The sequence below is a fragment of the Peromyscus eremicus genome, chromosome 7 (genome assembly GCF_949786415.1).
Source record: "Peromyscus eremicus chromosome 7, PerEre_H2_v1, whole genome shotgun sequence".
NCBI classification, from domain to species: Eukaryota; Metazoa; Chordata; class Mammalia; order Rodentia; family Cricetidae; genus Peromyscus; species Peromyscus eremicus.
The window spans coordinates 93,510,674-93,530,175 of NC_081422.1; the positions used below are offsets into that span (position 1 = coordinate 93,510,674).

General features: G+C 41.0%; 2 protein-coding genes across 10 annotated transcripts in view; one reads left to right on the top strand and one right to left on the bottom strand.

Moving 5' to 3' along the window:
* The window catches only part of LOC131915305 (fas apoptotic inhibitory molecule 1-like), an 88,156-nt gene that overhangs the window by 49,820 nt on the left and 18,834 nt on the right, over nucleotides 1–19,502 (bottom strand). Inside the window, exon 2 of one of the 2 annotated variants that reach the window (XM_059268435.1) lies at nucleotides 3,700–3,775. The exons of the other annotated variant lie outside the window; for it this stretch is intronic. The gene's annotated coding sequence lies outside the window, so the exon portion shown is untranslated. The remainder of the gene's footprint in view (nucleotides 1–3,699; nucleotides 3,776–19,502) is intronic. 2 annotated transcript variants of the gene reach the window in all.
* The window catches only part of Cep70 (centrosomal protein 70), a 69,159-nt gene that overhangs the window by 35,552 nt on the left and 14,105 nt on the right, over nucleotides 1–19,502 (top strand). For 7 of the 8 annotated variants that reach the window (XM_059268425.1, XM_059268427.1, XM_059268430.1 and 4 more), the window contains 6 exons: nucleotides 897–1,066; nucleotides 3,437–3,493; nucleotides 5,149–5,233; nucleotides 5,328–5,416; nucleotides 6,457–6,531; nucleotides 15,843–15,948. In XM_059268425.1, the coding sequence (XP_059124408.1) occupies nucleotides 897–1,066; nucleotides 3,437–3,493; nucleotides 5,149–5,233; nucleotides 5,328–5,416; nucleotides 6,457–6,531; nucleotides 15,843–15,948 (582 nt within the window). Of the gene's footprint in view, nucleotides 1–896; nucleotides 1,071–3,436; nucleotides 3,494–5,148; nucleotides 5,234–5,327; nucleotides 5,417–6,456; nucleotides 6,532–15,842; nucleotides 15,949–19,502 lie in introns of those variants that run through there. The other variant, XM_059268431.1, reaches the window with a different exon arrangement.

Consider the following 19,502-nt stretch of genomic DNA (forward strand, 5'->3'; position numbering starts at 1 on the left):
TGTTAGGTTTTGAAAGTGATGTCTTTTTTTTATAAATCTAAGGCACATAGTGGTTATAGACCCTACTCTGAGTTTATAGTCTCCCCCATTGCCTGGATATCCAAACTGACTACATCATTTGCAATCCAAAAATCATTAAAAAAAAATCTTAATTTTCATTTGTGATTCTCTCTCTGTCTCTCTCTGTCTCTCTGTCTCTGTCTCTCTCTCTGTCTCTGTCTCTCTCAGTCTCTCTCTCTCTCTCTCTCTTTCTCTCTTTCTCTCGTCTCTGTCTCTCTGTCTGTCTCTCTCTCTCTCTGGTTTTTTGAGGCAGGGTTTCTCTGTGTAATAGTCCTGGCTGTTCTGGAACTCAGTCTGTAGACCAGGCTGTCCTTGAACTCACAGATATCTGCCTGCTTCTGCCTCCTGAGTGCTGGGATTAAAGGCATGCACCACCACCATCCAGCTGCTTTATGGTTCTTTTAAAATATTTATAATATATAATTCTCTTGATTATTATTTTTATCTCAACTTAAATATAAGGTAGGCATGGTAGTCCATAGCTGTAACTCCAACAATTAGGTGGCTGATAAAATAGGATTGCAAGCTGGAAGCCAGCCTGGGCTATGTAGAAACCTGGTTTCATAAAACCATTGAAATAGAAAATCACATTACTTTATAGTGATTCTTAAAATCTTTATTTATTATGAAATCTTGAATGTATATAGTTGTCATAGTTTTCTCATTTTATAGGTTTTTCACATTTGTGACATATTGATATTCCTTGCATCAATTTTTAAACAGCCTTGATGAGATTATTGAATGAAACAACTCAGTGGAGATGGTGACATGGATAATAATAGAACAGTACGTCCTACATGTATAAATATAACTATGAATTTACAATTTGCTTACAGATGAAATGCCAGCACTATAAGAAAAAACGAATGGAGCAAGAAGAGACCATTGCTTCTTTGCAGAAGGATATCTACAGATTCACCAAAGAGGAAGAAGAGCGTGTTGTCACTCAAAACAGAGTGTTTGCCTATCTCTGCAAGAGAGTTCCTCACACAGTCTTGGATAAACAGTAATGCCCAGTACATAGGATGATAATAGAACTAGATTGATTATTTTTCAGCTGATTTTATCTTGACAGTGCTTATATCTTTTGCTAGAGAAGTCTCATTTTCTTTTGATTTTTTTTTCCAGTTCATGTGTGTGTGTGTGTGTATGTGTATAAATGTAATTTTTTCTTAGAGTATTTTGAGGAATTTATTTATATATTTATTTGGTTTTTCAAGACAGGGTTTCTCTGTGTAATAGTTCTGGTTGTCCTGGAACTCATTCTGTAGAACAGGCTGGCCAGGAACTCACAGAGCTCTGCCTACCTCTGCCTCCCATGTGCTGGGATTAAAGGCATGCACCACCACTGCCCAGCTAAACTTAAATTTTTTTCATTTTAAAGATTTTATTATTTTAGTTATGTGTGTATATGTGTGTGTGTTGTGGGGGGGGAGTATGTGCACATGAATGCAAGTGCCCACAGAGGTCAGAGATGTGAGATCCCCCTGGAGCTGGGGTTACAGGCAGTTGTAAGCCACCTGATGTAGGTGCTGGGAATTGAACTCAGGTACTCAGGAAGAGCAGTATGTGTTCTTAACCACTGAGCCATCTCTCTAGCCCTAACCTTCAAATTTTATTTTATGTGTATGGGTGTTGTGCCTGCATGTATGTATGTGCACCACATGTTCCTGGTGCTGATAGGGTACCATATCTGCAGTGGCCAGAAGAGGGTGTCAGACAACCCTGGAGCTGAAGTTACAGATAGCTGTGAGCCATCATGTAGGTGCTGAGAATCAAATCTCTGTCCTCTGAAAGAGCAACCAGTGCTCTTAACCACTGAACCATCTTTCCAACTCCTTAATGAATGAATTTAGATATTTTAAAAATATTAGCCATGAATGGGTATGGTGGCATATGCCTTTGATCTCAACACTTGAGAAGCAGAGGCAGGTAGATCTTGGAGTTCTAGGCCAGCCAGAGCCATATAGTGAGACCCTATAAACAAATTAAAAAACAAAATCCAAATAAACAAATTAAAAAAATGTATCAGTTTTGTGTGTGTGTGTGTGTGTGTGTGTGTGTGTGTGTATGTGTATGTGTATGTGTATGTGTATAAGAGAGAGAGAAGGAAATAGGAGAGGGGAGAGAAAGAGAGCGCGAGAACACCTGAGTATATGTATGTGCACCATATGTATGCAGGAGACTTCAGAGATCAGAAGAAGGTGTTGTGTCCCCTGGAACTAGAATTCCAGGCAGTTGTGAGCTGCCATGTGGGTGCTGGGAATCAAACCCAGGTCCTGTGTAAGAGCAACCAGTACCCTTAACCACTAAGCCTTGGGCAAATATTTCTGTGGCAAATTGCCAGAGGTAGGATTATTGGAGCAGGAAGAGTATGTATTTAAAAAATTGAGACATGTTTAAAAATATATTGATATAAATTAATATATATGGCTTAATGTAATACTTGTTTCTGGCAAGAATGATTGAAAAAATTTTAAGTTTGCCAGACAATCTGTACTTACTTTTTAAAAAGATTTTATTTTTAATAATGTGTTTATATTTATTTGAGTTTATGTGCTTGTGAGTGCAGGTATTGCCAGAGACACTAGAAGCCTCTGGAGCTGGAGTTATAGAAGGTGCTGGGAACTGAACTTGGGTCCTCTGCAAGAGCAGTATACACTTTATTTTATTTTTGTTTTAGGGCTGGCGGGATGACTCAGAGGTTGGGAGTGCTTACTGATCTTGCAGAGAACCTGGGTTCTATTTCCAGCACCCAAATGATGGTTCACAACTGTCTAGCTCCAGGGGATCAGATGCCCTCTTCTGGCCTCCATGTGCACTTGAACACAAATTGTACACACACACACATAAATAAGTAAAATTTTTTTTTTCCCTCGAGACAGGGTTTCTTTGTTGTAGCCTTTGCTGTCCTAGAACTCGCTTTGTAGACCAGGCTGGCCTCAGATTCATGCAGATCCACCTGCCTCTGTCTCGCAAGTTCTGGGATTAAAGGCATGTGCCACCACTACCTGGCTAATAAATCTTAAAAATTTTTCTATGTATGAGTGTTTTGCCTATATGTATGTGTATGTACCACATGTGAGCCTGGTCCCTGTGGAGGCCATAAGAAAGTGCTTGATCTCCTGGAATGGAGTTATGCATGATTGTAAGCTACCATGTAGGTACTAGAAATCAAACTTGGGTCCTCTGAAAGAGCAGCCATTGTTCTTAACTATTGAGCAATCTCTCCAGCCCTGGAGTATGCTCTCTTAACTGCTAAGCTATCTCTCTATTCCCAGTCTGTGCTTACTTTTATCATTATAATTTGAAATTATATAAAAGAATAGTTGATACTACCTTTTGAAAATAATTTAACATATTTTTTGTTTTCTAGATTGCTTTGTCTAATTGATTACTATGAATCTAAACTTCGAAAATTCCATGCACAAAGGTATAAATAATATAATTTTAAAGTAATTCAGGATGAATATTATCCAGGAACAAATTATGTTCTGGAAGTCTGTATATCATTATAAAATTCTTTTTCAAATATAATATTTTTTATCCTCCAAGAATTTCATATATGCATACTGTCTTAGGGTTTCTGATGCTGTGAAGAGACATAAGGAAAACATTCAATTGAGGTGGTTCACTTACAGTTTCAGAGGTTCAGTCCATTATCATCATGGCGGGGAGCATGGCGATGTGCAGGCAGACATGGTGCTGGCTACATCTTGATCAGAAGACAACAGGAAAGGAAATAGACTATGACACAGGGAGTATTTTGAGCATAGGAGAACTCAAAGGCCCACCCTCACACTGACACACTTCTTCCAATAAGGTCACATCTACTCCATCAAGGCCATAACAGTGGCTCCCTTTGGGGGCCATTTTCTTTCAAACCACCACACATACAGTGGTTTTTATTTTATTTTTTTTGCCTATGGTGTATGTTGGAAATATTTACCTTCCATTTCTTCCCAACAAATTTTGGTTCCCCCTCACATCTTCCTCACAACTTCATGCTGAAATTCTTTTAATAAAGCTCTATAAGACTGTATTTTACTGCTTAGGTAAACAATAAAAGTATCATTTCCTTTTATTTTGTTGAAGCATTATGTTATTTAGCCACTGGATAGTAAGTACATTCATAAAGTATATAGACATAGTACATTGGCTGTGGGGCAGAGTAAAACCTAGTTATGCAAATTTAATACACCAAAGATAGAATGTCAGTGAAAAATTGGCATATAGCTGGGTGTGGTAGTTCATGCCTGTATCCTAGCTCCCTGTAGAGTAGTTGGAACATTGAGGAAGTAAAGGAAACAAGATAGCCACAAGTTTGAAGCCAGCCTGGGCTACATAGTGCATCCCCAACTGGCTTGAATTAGAGTGAGACCCTGTCCTGATAGTGTACTTGGGAAGATGTGTATTGGTACTCATGTAAGTACATGTAAGGCATAGTGGTGTGTACTATAATTGTGAGGCAGGTGGGACAGTGTGTGTGTGGCAAAAGGAGAGAGTAGTGAAAGGTAGAGGAACGGGTAAGATTTGCATATAGACTGTGGAGTTTTCAAAAACAGGTAAGATAAAGGATTTTTTGGCTAGATGAATACACTAGCAGGACGAGTAGATGTATTTAGGAATGTTAAGTAATCTAAGAAGCACAGGATAGGTGAGGTGTGCTGTGCACTGTGTATTGTTACCCAATTACACTCTACACTTTTACTTGAATTTTTTTTTTTAATGAATTGAAAGTACTAGAAGGAATAAACCATATGCACACAGTGTATTTTTTTTTAAAGACCTGGAGTGTTCTATTTGTGTTTTGTTTGTTCATTCAACAAGTGTTTTTCATTGCCTTTGTGTCCCATGACAAAGTTCTCTGGTCCTCACACATTCTAAGTAAGAGTTAGTAACAGAACACTCTTCAGATTAGGTAGTGCTGTGCTGTGATACTGTTTGCTGTAGACCAAGTAGGAAATTGGAATTTTTAAATTCACATTTAAGTTATTAAGGACTTATTAGATTGGCTTAATATTTGCTAGCTGATGTTTTCTTGAAGGATGTATTTCCATAAGATGCAGTGTGTTTGTCTTCCCACAGGCAGTGTAAGGAGGATGACAGTCAGTCAGAAGAAAAAGACTACAGAAACCTGGATGCCTCACCAAGTTATAAAAGCCTTCTGATGGTATGGAGACCAGAGAACTGATAAATACCTTTTTATAAAGCATTTTATAAGTCCCCTAGGAGAGTTACTTATTTTACTGTGAATTGCATTGCAGTCATTACAGAATCAACTCAAGGAATCAAAATCCAAGATTGACACACTGTTAGGTGAGAAGCTGAGCCTCCAAAAAGATCTGGAAAACAGGTGAGAGAACTTCGTTTTTCTTTACCTTGTAGAATATTGGAGGAATCATTCTTGCCCTCTTACTCAAAAACTCAACCCAAGTACTTGACACTCCGGTATTCCTTTTGATTAGTTGTATTTCATGGCAAATGATGAAAGGAATAGGAATCCTTAGGCAAGCAAAGGAAATGAGAAAATAGGAATCCATGCTGAGGGTAAAACTGGGTAAGAACTTTGAGGAGATTCAGGGTTTTTTTGTGTTTGTGTGTTTATATGTGTGGGTACAAATGTGTGTGCAGTTGGGTGTGCATGTTTGTGCTCATGCATGTGGAAACTAGAGGTCAACCTCAGATGTCATTCCTCGGGATCTGCCCACCTTGTTTTTGGAGACAGGATCTCTTCTTGAGACATGCCTGCAGCATGCCAATGCCCGGGTTCAGTTCCCAACACCCACATGGCAGCTAACAACTGTCTGTAACTCCAAGATCTGACACCCTCACATAGACATGCATGTAAGCAAAATACCAATGCAAATAAAAATAAATTATTTTTAAAAAAAGATTCCATCTTCCCAAATATGTCTAAGTTTGTGTCAAGTTGACAGAAACCAGCCATTACAGAGGATGATGTATTCACCAGAAACAAGTTACATATTAGCACAAAAGTGAATAAAGACTTTAAATATGAAATTATACAGAATAAATCAAAATGCCTAGTAAACACCTAAGAATTAAGGATTTTAATAAGGGGCTGGGGAGATGGCTCAATAGATAAGAGCATTGGCTATTTTCCAGAGGAACAGGGTTTGATTCCCAGAACCCACATGGTGGGTCACAACCATCTGGACTCCAATTCCTGAGGATCCATTGCTGCCTTCTGGCATCCACAGGCACCAGGCACACATGTATATGTATGCAGGCAAAACACCTATACACATAAAATTTAATTTAAAAATAATTTAATGTTTGTTGATAACACAACAAGATTTATTTTTTGTTTGCTAAATATTTTTTTTCCTTTTCAATAAATTTAGTGTATTTATCATGATTTCTTCTTTACAGGCCCACAGAACATGAATTAAGACTTTATAAACAGCAGGTGAAGAAACTGGAAAAAGCCCTTAAGAAAAGCATCAAGTAATTAATTACATTTTGTCAAAGTTATAGCTTATAGTTGGGTCCTGTATTTTCTTATTTGTTTTTATATCTGTGCACTGTTGTGTATCATAATAAAGCAGCCTTGGCTTGGAATTGCCAGACCGATGAGAGATGTGGTAATTATAAGTATTTCTGAGCCAGGCATGCTAGCATGAACCCATAAATTCCAGCACTATAGAGGCCGGGCAGGAGGACCACAAATATGAGGCTAGCCTGGGCTATGTAGCAATGCTCTGTCTCAAAAAAAAAACAAACATAAACAATAAAAAGGGATGTTTCCAATTCTTACAGTTTAAAAGCAATTTGGGTTTGGCTTTATTTTTATGTTATATATTCTTGAGAATTTCATGCATTCAGACATTGAAATATAATCATATACATCATTCCCCCTTTATAAGTCCCTTCTCTTTCATGTGTCCCCCAACTAACTTTGTGCTTTAAAAAACAAACAAAAAACAAACAAAAAAACAACCTGCTAAGTCCAGTTGGTGCTACCTGTATGGGCATGGGTTTGGTTTGTCCACTGAAGCATGGGATCTTGTTGTTGTCCACATCCTCAAAAGGAATGATTCTCTCCCTCAGAATCCTAACTACCAGTAGCAGTAAGAGGTGGGGCCTGGAGATCCTCTAGCTTGTCTGTGCTGGACTCTTGTCTGGCTTAATTTTATAACCACAGGTGCTGTGAGTTCCTGACTGATCACATCCAGAATACAGAATTTCACAGCACTCTCCATCATCGCCTGGCTCTTCCATTCTTTCTGCCTTGTTCCTGGAGTGTGGAAGTGTGTGATAGGGCTGGGCATTTAGTCTCTTATTGTCAGCACTTTGGCCAGTTAGTTTCTTTCCATTGACTGCTGCCAACTGCCAAAAGAAACTACTTTGATCAAAGCTGAATGCATCCCAGTTTTATAGGTATAAACATAGATATTTAGACAGCATTTTGACAGCAAGATCATTTATCAAAATAACAATGGCAGGCTCTACCCTAAGGCCTATGACTCCTGAGTCATGGACTTTTGATATGGATTAAAGTACCAGGCATGAAGTTACCTCTTGTGGAACAGGCCTCAAATCCAACCAGGAAGCTGTTATCCTATGCCACTCTTGAACCAACAGACTTATCTTCCCTGGTAGGTCAGTGCTGCAGCATTCAAGGCCCAGCACTGGTTAGCACTGACATCTTCTCTTTTTCAGAAGCCTACATAGCACCTCTGGCTCTATGAAAGCTAGCCTGCATTAGGAAGTTTCCTGGTTGGTCTGAGCTTTTTCTGTATGTCCTGCAGCCAAAGTGTATTGTGTCTTCAGCAAGAGGGTTTTTGGATCTTGCCAAATAGTTTGGTGAGTAACCAGGGGCTATGAATGTAGCCTGTGTTGTTTTGGAGGCCTCTAGGGCCTCCCTGACCATTAATTCCTAGAAAGTATCCCATATCTTCCAAGAATACACCCATGCATTCTAAGAGTGGCATGGTCCACCCATGCAGGGTATTTCCATTTAAAAAAAATTTAAGTTGTAATTTCAAACCAGCTAGTAGGCTTCCAAAAGGCTTTTTCCATACAGCTTTAGTTTTAATTAACTTGTTTTCTCTTTAACCCTATCTCCATCCCCACCTGACCCCTTATCATTCAGTAATTCCCCTCTTCTTTTGTTTGACATATAATTCTTTTGTCCCTCCAATTTTAAAAACTGGGTTGTAAGACAGTAGACTTCTATATGTGTTTTCATGTACTCTTTCCTTGGGTCAGCCTTCCTCTCTAGCTCCTTGGCAGTCCCATATGTGTGCCCCTCCCTGATTAAGCCTGTGTACCCCCATTATTCCACCTCTCTACTTTCATTTCACCTATGATCTACTGTCCTCTTTCCATTAATGTGTTTCCTTCAAAAGGCACCTTTCTAGTTTTCTGGCTTCCACTTACATTTCAAGTTAAATACACAAAATATTTGAAGTTAGGAACTGCATATGAGACAGAACATATAACATTTGTCTTTCTGGGCCTGGACTTGGCTTTATATTCATCTCAATTGAATAAAGAAATAATAGGAAGAAAAGAAAAGAAAAAGATTGTAATAGAAAATTATTGCTAGAAGTGGAAGAAATTGCAGATAGCAGATCCTGTTTATTAGAGCTAGTCGCAATATGAAAATTTTTATGCTAATTTTTGTGCTAAGAATTGAACTTAGGGCCTTGAGCATGCTAGGGTAAATGCTGTACCACTGAGGTGCCTCCCCAGCATGATCTGAAAAATCTTAGTAAGTTTTGTTACTTAAAAACTAAAAGTGCCAGAAAACACACAGTGCACCAACCTATCTACCATCTTTTTGTTGTTTTTTTGTTTGTTTGTTTTTTTGAGACAGGGTTTCTCTGTGTAGTTTTGGTGCCTTTCCTGGATCTCGCTCTGTAGACCAGGCTGGCCTCGAACTCACAGAGATCCACCTGGCTCTGCCTCCCGAGTGCTGGGATTAAAGGCATGTGCCACCACCGCTGCCCGGCCCTATCTACCACCTTCAACTCTTTTCTGCTGCTTTGAAAAGTGAGGTCTTGGGGGTATTTCAAAATGATTTCAAGTAGTGATTCTATTTCCTTAAGATTATCTATATGTATTCTTTGATTCAAAAGACAAGGACTTAAAGTAATTTGTGAAGCTTTGGGATGGATTATTTTGAAAGCTGTTAGTATCTGCATTAAATATACTAATTCACCTGTGTTATTAGTGTATATTGTTTCAGTTTCATTTCCAGTGATAGCTGCTCTTTCTGCTCCTCATGGTACACTGTCACAGTGAAAAGGCAAACAAGGGCAAGGAGAGAGTCATCGTGTATCTATTTACATTAAGGTTGGGGAGAAAAACTTAAACAGAAGTCTAGGGGAAGGTTTGGAAAGGTTACATTTATTCAGTGAGTATCCTTTCCTCCTGTTGCTTGGTGATCTGGCTTCCTAGATACTTCCTAGTATCTATGAGACATTCTAGACATTAGAGTTACAATGCCAAATAAAAAAGGTCCCTGACCTTGTAGAGATGGCCTGAAGGGAGGATGATCATGAAAGAATAGATAAATAAGACAATTTCAATACAGCATAAATACAATAATAATGATGGTGATAATAAGGGCTAGAGGGATGGGTTCAGTGTGTAGAAGCACCACACACCTTATTATGATGTGTAGCGGTAGAGTTCTTCTTCCACCAATTAAATAATTGAAAGGTGGTAAAGGATTCAAAGTGTAGCAGAGCTAATGTTTTAATCAAAGCAAAAGTAGCCGGTGAGAACAGACTCTTCAAAAGGAGAGGTCCTGGAGTCTGGAGTCTGCAGGGTATCGTTGGTAGTGCTTGCTCTTTTGTATTGAGTCAATCAGCACCTCCATTACCAGTTTGCCTGGAAGTCCCTGACAACACATGACGGTTTTCAGCTCAGGAAGTGGGTGATGGGCTTCCATTAGTTGGGGCTCTGGATCCACAAGGTATTGAGACATTGTCCATGTGCCTTATACTCTCTGCACATGTCTTCACAAGTACCTGTTCTCTGATGTGAGGCATGCTGGAATAGAAAAGTTAATTTTTGGCTGTGGCCCCTCCTCTACGATATCCAACATCCGTTTAGGATATGCCAATTTAACATTATCCAGGGTTCCTCTTCCCTTACTGTCTACCTAACAAGGGAACTACCTGACTCCTACTTTCTTTCATTACCTGTTCTCAGGAGGGGATTGGTCATTGCTGCTTCCAGCAGACAGAATGGGCGGAGTTATAAAACAGCAGTCAGGGTCTCTCCAGAGGAGACCTGTCTAGGAGCCCATAGCAGAAAGTTCCATGTGGTGGTGGATCAGCCTTTGTTTTAGTTCCTGGTGATGATAGCTTTCTTTTGTTGTCCTATGTTCATGGTATTTGTGGTGGCATCTAAAATATGTATTAAATAAGATTAAGAGCATTATAATGAAGGTGGTGAGGAGGAGCATCCATTGTATCTCAGATAAGGTCATTGATAAAGGAAACGTACATGATAGCTAGCCCCAGAACCTTGGCATGGTTGGTCACAGGTGGGTGTTAGAGTAGTTAAAAAATCATCTGGAAGTAAAGCAGAGTGATTTTAGGAGTCATCCTGAATTATGGGACAAGTGATACCACAAACTACGGCAGGTGCAACAGGACCAGTGCGGTACAAATGAGAGCTACAGCAACAGTGTGCCTGTACATGCTGTTGCTTGCACTCAAATGAGTTAATCTTTAGTTAGGTGATTGAAGAGCAGCTTAAGGTCCCCCAGTGGCTCTCAGGAGTAACTGGAATGAGGTAGTCTTGGTCTCAGGATCCACTGCTACCTTAGAAGTATCAGGAGAGGCGGTCTAAGGCTTGAGACTCGTGTGAGGGATCCATGCGTCTGTCCTGCTGTTCATAGGTGAGGATAGAATAACAGGATATGGGTGAGCGAGACATCCATTGTCATCAGGAGTTTTAACTAAGTCCCCAGGATAGAAGGGGGATCTCTGTTGTTTCTCTTGAGAGAACCCAGCTTGAAGTTCTTGACAGTATTTTCTGGGATTTTGCTAGTTGGATAACATGGGAAATTAGCCTGGCCATTTCTGGGTTCAGCACCAAAGCACTGGTAAGAATGGCCTGCCATATAGTGCCTCAAAGAGGGTTTGGCTTTGGTAGTTAGGGATGTTTCTAAGCCTGATTAAAGCTAGGGGTAATTTAGTCTAAGGAGATCTGGTTTCCTGGATGAGCGTCTTTAAACAAATGCCTCTTTAAGAGTTCATTAGCCTTCTCCAGCTCATCTGACAATTGAAGGCACTAGGTACAATGTAGGTGAAACTGAATTCTAAAGTTTTAAGTTAGGCTTTCAGTGACTTCTGCCCTGAAGGCAGATCTGTTGTTTTTGGAGGCATTTAGAAAGCCCAAATCAAGAGATTATTTCTATAAGTAAAATCTTAACCACGTCTGATGCCCTGTGTGTTTTGCATGGAAAAGCCTATCCAGCCCATGAAGATATTCACTAAAATTAAAAGGACTTAGAATTAGGTCCTCTTGGCATTTGAATGAAGTAAAATTGCTAGTCCTCTCCCAGAGTCCTTGTCTTTGGGTCCCTGGGAACTGAAGGTGCCTGTTTGATGAGTTAATCTTTTGGCATGTTTCACATCCTTGTGCCACCTGTTGGATTACCTCCTTGAGACCCTGGCCTAAAACACCTCTGGCTAGAAGAGTGTTTTCCTTCCTAAGTGATAACATCTACTACAGGGATTTTTAAACTTTCTATCGAAGAGATTTTGGTAATAGTAACTGGTCAGTAGAAGAGAGCCACCATCTTTAGTTAAAATGACAACCAAAGGCTGTTTCCTCAGCGGAATATTTGGATCTTTTAGGAGGTAGCAGAGATTCCTCCCAAAGAACAGGGCATTCCCCATGACTCAGTGCAGCTCTCTTGGCTTTTGAATCTGCCCCCACCCCATTCTCTTTAGCCATATAGTCCTCTCCTATTTGATGCCTAGTATAGTAATTTGTACACATATAGCAGGGAGGGCAAGAGGATTGCACCAGGAAGCTTAAGATTCTCTTTGAGAATGTCTGGTGGGGTTTTCTTCTGTCTTCAGTAGTCCCCCTTTCTTTCCATATTGTTGTATGGGCATGAAGAGTCGGGAAAGGACTTGGAGTCTGTATATATACTTACTCTCTTCCTTTTGTTAATTCTAATGCTTTGGTAAGGGCTATCAATTCAGCAAGTTGAGCACCAAAGTTCTGGGGCCGTCTTTCTGAGTAAGGGTGCCAAAACCAGCAGCTGTTGTATACCCTGCATATCTTTAGTACTAGAACTCCCATCTGTATAGAGTACCAAGCCAGGATTTTGTAAAGGTTGATCTGTGAGATCAGCTGGGCTGCATAGCTTTCTGTTAGGACTTCTTTGCTTGAATGAAGTGATTCCCTTCCCCTTCTGGCAGGAAAATTGGCAGAGTTAAGCTTTTTTTTTTTTTTTTTTTGCAGATCCTAAGAATAATATCTGATCTGTTCACCATAAGGACTGGGTATGACAGCTATCAAAAAGCCCTGAGTTCTCTTTAGAATTGAAATGCCCCAGTTCATTCAGAGTGTAGACTATGTGGGGACATCTAAAGATAAACTTTTGAGCCTTGGTGCTTAGAAGTCCTACTGAGGCTACAACCTGAAGAGAGCTAGGCCATCTATTGGCACTTTGTAGTTCTTAATGTGTCCTGCTGGCTAGGGTGAGGGATGTAGAAATTGTGTTGTTGCCCCAAATGCTGTCTCCTTTTATTACATAGACCCTAAAGTCTAGTCGGGTGAGAAGTCCCAGAGCTGGTGCTCCAGTTAAGACCTCATTTCTTTGGAAAAGATTCAGAGGTCCATTCAGTCTGAGTGTAGCCTTGGATTTGAGTTTTCTTGAAACTTTTTGAAAGAGAGACATGGCCAATTCACTGAATCCTAGGATCCAAACCATATAATATCCTGTGACTCCTATGAAGGCCCTCAATTATTTTAGAGTCTTGGGAAATGGGAAGGCCAGGATAGGTCAGATTTGTTCTAGCCCCAGAACTCAGGTTCCTTCTGCTAGAATATGACCAGGATAAGAAACTCTGGTCCCATATACTTGTGCCTTATCCCATGCCACTTGTAGCCTCTTTCAGCAAGAAGGTTAAAGGTTCTGAAATCCAAGAGATAGTCTCCTTGGAGAACCTGTAAAGAAGATCATCTAAGTATTGGAACAGTATGGCCCACCAGTATGAGCCCATTCCATTAAATCTTGGAAGAGGACTGGCCCAAAAAAGTGTGGCCCATCCAGAAACCTTTGTAGGAGCATAGTCTGTGTGACCTGTCTAGCCCTTCAGGCAGGGTCCTCAAAGGCAGAGGGAGGTTGGCTGCTGGTGTGCATGGGAATACAAAGTAAAGCATGTTTACTAATAAAAGTTGTGAATGGTACAGGGAGGAATCTGAATTAGAAGTATAGGGGTTAGGAATTAATGCATAAAGAGGAGCAACTGCTCCATTGATGAGTCTAAGATCTTGAACTAATCTCCACTTGTTGGATTCCCTTCCTTACTTTCAATATGGGAGTATATGGATTTGATCATTGAATTAATGGTCCCTATTTATTTAATATTTTAATTATAGTGATGAGCCCATCCCTAACTTCTGGTATTAAAGAATATTGCCTTTGATGCATAAAATGGAAAGGGTCTTTAAAATGAATGACCATAGGGATGATAGTCTAGCCTTCCCTAATAATTCCCCATTTGTCCATGCTGTTTGAACAATTTGGATTCTATTAGCAGCAGACAATAATGTTGTCTTGGGGAAAGAAGTTTTACTTTGACTTTGGCCAGGAGATCTCTTTTTCTAAAGAGAGCAGGAGTTTGGGGGATTACCAAAAAGAGGTGACAGAAATAGAGATCTCTCCATTAACAGGCAAGAGGTTGGGTAAATAATGCTTAAAGGGCTGGCTCAATAAGCCCCAACTAATAGCTTTCTTTTGGAAGGGGGATCAGAGATGAGAATGAATGGGAGGACTAAGAATTTTGGGTTCCTGTGTTAATGAGGAATTGATTTGACCTTCCTCCATTGTAAAGACTTCTCAGGACTCTTCAAGCTGCATTGAACCTCATTGATTGGAAGGGCATCTAATCTAGTGATCACCCTTACAAAGAGGGTCCTGGGGGAGGTATTTGTCTCTGAGAGCATTGTCAACTGAAATAGCCTTCCTAACAATCCTAATTGTGTTTCTTGAGGATTCACTTGCATGGCTATCAGCAGTTTCCCATGATGTTTATCCTTTTGTATTTCCTCCTGGTCCCAGTTATAAGAAAATTAATGTAGTAGTTTGGATCAAAGTATCCAATGGCTTGCCTGGTTCAATCACCAATTTTTGGAGTTATATATATGGCTAATGAAGTCAGGCATTTATCATGTTGGATGATCTCTGCCTGTGACCCTGGTTCTATATTAGTATATATTTTACAGTCTCTTGAAATCTTTGGAAGAGCATCATGGGAGTCTCCTTTCCTTCTAACATACTGTAGACAGTTGGGAATAATTTTAGGGCTTAATTGCTGACTTTCGACCTTCTAGGCTGCAGTAAAAGAGTACCCTTAAATCCATTCATTCCTCTGATCCTCTGGATTGAATTTAAGATTGGATTAGAACTGCCTCATTACCAGTGGGAAAGTTGGGGGATATCATTCTTTCTCTGGAGGTATAAAAGTCATTTCCAGAATGGATGTCCTAATTTATCACTCATCTCTCAAGAAATGTTAGAGTTTTTTCTAACAATAGCATGTCAAATCATAAAGTTGGTTTACTCTTCAAAGGTTTGGACATACTGAATGGAGCCATCAATAAAGCTCCCCAGGTCTCTGGGGTCTAGTTCAGACAGAGAAAAGGAGCCATGCACATAGGTTGTCCCAGATTTCCCTCTGTAGATCTGACTAATTGAAAACATCTCTTGTGGAAGAAAAGGGGGCAATGTACTGTGGCTGGCCACCTGGGGGACAGTATTTCCACACTGGGGAGGGGTCTGGTCTCTCTAAAGGGCTGCAGATTGGGATGAGTAGTCAGAAGACTTGAAGGGGTGGAAACAGTCATGTTGGGCAGTTCATGAGTTTGGGGATTTGGATACTTTGTAGGAGGTTAAGACCTGTTTCTTGCCCTCTGGCTCCTTTTTGGACTAGAACATTCTACAGCCAAAGTATAAGGTACATTTTACATGATTGGCCTGATTCAGGGTGATCCTTCAAGTAAAGGACAATTTAACATACGGGATCTCAGTTCTTTTTCTCTCTTGCTTGCAAAATAGATTGAGTGGAGTGATGGTATTGTAGTTTAAACTGCCTCTGGAGGCCAGGGTTCCCAGTCACTTAGTTAGGCCTGGGTAGGGAACCTTTTCCTTAAGACTCTGAGGGTCATTCTTATCCAGTTTTTTAGGAAACACAGCAGGGAAGAATTTGATGTGATTTTGGATAGGGTCAAATCCATCTGAAAGCAACAACAAAATGGGAACATTCCTCAGAGACACCTCTCTTCTGACTCTTCCCTGTGCCTGGAAGGAAGCCTCTGGTCTAGGAGAGCCCTCATGTTTTTAGAAATTACTTCTAACTTGTGATCTATTGGAAGGAACTTTTCCAGGGACAGTATGGATTACATTTTATATAATGCGTATTTAAAATTTGCATACATGTGCGTGAACACATGAGTAAAAAGAGGTTTGGGGGAGGCCAGCTGGATCATTGGCTTAAGTATTTTAATCTAAGAAAGCATTTTTTTTAATCATCTTGACTTTTTTTCCCCTTCTTTAGATTACAAGAGATTATTGGTCAAAAAAAGGCTGATGACGTGGAGAAAAAAGATGAGCCCCCCAAAGACAGCCGTCAACAGGCTCTAGTTGATCAGAGATACTTTCAGGTATTGAATAGCTGATGAAGAGACTGGTGTTTGTGATGATTTTTGGTTTTATTGCAGTATAATTCATTATCATTTGGTGAGAAATGTTTGTACAGACAGCTCTTGGGATCTGTGGGGGCTTGGTTCTGTGATGCTTGCAGATGCCTAAATCTGTAAAATCCCTTATGTAATGGCATTGTGTTGTGGCTTGAATGTGAAATGTCCCCTATAGATTCATGTGTTTGAACATGTGATCGCCAGCCATTTAGAAAGGTTGTGGAGCCTTTAGAAGGTGAAGCCTTGCTGGAGTCCCTGGGATCAGGCCTTGGGGTTTGATAGCTTGACTCCATTTCTCGTTCACTCTTTACTTCCTGAGTATGGATGCAGTGTCATCTGCCAGTCTCCAGCTCTCGCCACCATGCCTTCCCTGCCTGCTGCCATGTTTTTCCATGGACTGTATCTCTCTGGAACTGTGAGCGAAAAAGAAACTCTCCCATAAGCTGCTTTTTGCAGGGTATTTCATTCCAGCAACAGAGAACTAAGACACATAGTGTAAGTAAATTGGTTGCAAAACGAGTTTTGCAACTCTGTGGGTTTGGTGTCCCGGATTTTGGCACCAAAAATGTAAGTAAATTGGTTGCAACAACTCTGGGAGAAGGTGTCCCAACTACCTGGGGAGTGAGGCAACACCTTGAGCTGCTTAGGACAGCTCTGACGGCTGGAACTGCAAGGAGACAGTTCAGCCCTGGAGGGCGAGGTATCCTAGACACCTTGAGCTGCTCAGAACAACAGCTCTGCCCTGAAGGTGTCCCGGACATCTGGAGCTATTTATATTTAGCACAGCTCTGACGGCTGGAACTGCAAAGAAGCAGCCCAACCCTGGAAGGGAAATTTTTCTGACTTCTTGGGAGAGTCAGGCCTGGAACTGCTTCAGCAGAGAAGGGTATCCTGACTATTCCGGGAAAGTCAAGGTATACCTGGTGTGATGGGGGATCCTCTCCTGGAGAGCCTCTATAGCTGAGCTTTGCTCAGCCCCCACTTAAGGGGCTTCCTAGCAGAGCTCTGCTTCTCCAGCCTAAGATGTTGCTTCTTTTGCTTCACTCTGCCCAAGGGGAAACCCCTGCAGAAATGTAGCAATCTCCTCCGGCTCCAGAGAAAAGTGTTACTTTTCAGCTCTCTTCTTGCTGTGTCCACTGAGAAGATCTCAGCAAAGATCTTCTGTTCAGCTCCTCCTTGCTCTGCTCTTTCAACTATCCCTTTTTTTGGCCACTGAAGGACGTCTCAGCAAGGATCTTCTCTACACCAGGGAATGAAGATCTTCACACTCAAAACTCTTTTGAGAAAGAGGTTTATTTGGGAAGGAGGATTCCAGGAGAGTAGCTGCCTCTACCAGAGTGGAGAGAACAGCCTTTTTTTCTAACTGACCAGGCAGGGCAGTTTACACAGGAATTCTTGGGGGTGGAGTCAACCCTGGGCCCAGGGTTCTACTATCCTGCTCTGTGATTGGTTGGTTTCACTAGTCAGTTGGCCAGGGGCAGAGATGGCTCTGATCTGACAAAGCCAAACTGTGTTTCTTTCTGCCCTGATCTGAGCTATCTTTCCCTAGTTCTGGGCTCCAGGGTCAGGGTGCGTTTTTTTAGCCAGCCCCTTTTCCCTACACATAGTATTTTCCTATAACTCACCCACATCTTCTCTATAATAACTACTATTATAATAACTATAATAGTACAGCGTAAACACTATGTAACTATATTGTTTAAGATTTTTATAATTCTTTACTCTCCCAATTTAAGCTATTTGCCCTTTTATTGTTCCATTTGTTGGTGGTGGTATTATTATGTAAGTGAATCTTCAAATCTTTGCATGGCTTTGATTTGGTTGAGATTAGCTATGTGATGTAAAAAAAGTAACCTACTGGTTTTATAGACGGTTTATTGAATAGATGAGCAATTAAACCTAGTAGTTTATTGTATGAAGTTGGCTTGCACTTAAACATTTTTTTGGTTCCCCATAAGTTTTTGTCCGTCTGTCTCTTTGTCTGTCTGTCTGTTTGAGACAGGGTCTCTCTCTGAAGTTCTGGTCTGTCCTGAAACTTGCTACGTAGACCAGGCTGGCCTCAAACTCATAAAGATACATCTGTCTCTGCCTCCCAAATAGTGGGATTAAAGGTGTGTACTACCATACTTGGCCATAGGTGTTAAAATTTGAATTCAATCACTAACATTTTAAACACTAAGAGAGTGTATTTTTAAAGTCCTTTAGTTTCTCGTGTCAGTTAGCAGAGCGGAAGTACATATGAGCATGTGCCCTTTGATGAGCCACAGTTCCCACCCGTCCTTGTCTTGCTCAGTTATGCTTGTTCTACTTGCCTTCTGTACACATTGCAGTCGGCAGTCCCAGACAAATGTTTCCCTCTAGTTTACTAACAAGACATTTTTGTCATATGTCATTTTCTGTTCATGCATATATTTCTTTCTAGATTCTGTAGTCTGTCCCATTCCTTTACTGATTCCAAGCTCTTCTGCAGCTTTATAGTAGGTTTTATACTAATGTGAGTAAATTTAAAAATTTTTGAGCCCATTTGCTCTTCTGGATGAACATATATTAAAATAAAATCCCATTAGGATGAATTGAAATATGATTATTTTATTAATATTTGAGGAATGATAATTTATAATTTTTTAAAATATTTTTATTTTATAATTAACTTATTTTCACATATCAGCCACGGATTCCCCCATCCTCCCTCCTCCAACCCCCCAGCCCTCCCCACCAATCCACCCCCCATTCCCACCTCCTCCAAGGCAAGGTCTCCCCTGGGGAGTCAGCCCAGCCTGGTAGACTCAGCCGAGGCAGGTCCAGTCCCCTCCTTCTTACACCAAGGCTGAGCAAAGTGTCCCAGCATAGGCCCCAGGCTCCAAAAAGCCAGCCCATGCACCAAGGACAGGTTCCAGCTCCACTGCCTGGGGGCCTCCCAAACAGTTCAAGCTAGTCAACTGACTCACTTATCCAGAGGGCCTGGTCCAGTTCCATGGGGGTTCCTCTGCCATTGGTTCACAGTTCATGTGTTTCCACTAGTTTGGCTATTTGTCCCTGTGCTTTCTCCAATCATGGTCTCAATACCTCTTGCCCATAGAATCCCTCCTCTCTCTCGCCGATTGGACTCCCGGAGCTCCGCCTGGGGCTCAGCCATGGATCTCTGCATCCACTTCCATCAGACACTGGATGAGAGTTCTATCATGACAGCCAGGGTGTTCGGGCATCCTGGTCAGCTCAGGCACTCTCTCGACCATTGCTAGTAGTCTACAGTGGAGGTATCTTTGTGGATTTCTGGGGACCTCTCTAGCACTCTGCTTCCTATTCCCCTGGGGTCTTCATTCATCATAGTATCTCCCTCCCCTTTCTCCCACTCTGCTCCTGATCCAGCTGGGACCTCCCGCTCTCCCAAGCTCTCTTTCCCCTGACCCTTGCCCTCCATTACCCCCTTCATGTCCAGTTTGCTCATGTAGATCTCATCCATTTCTCTGTCGTTGGATGATCCCTGCTTCTTTCTTAGGGTCCTCTTTACTAGGTAG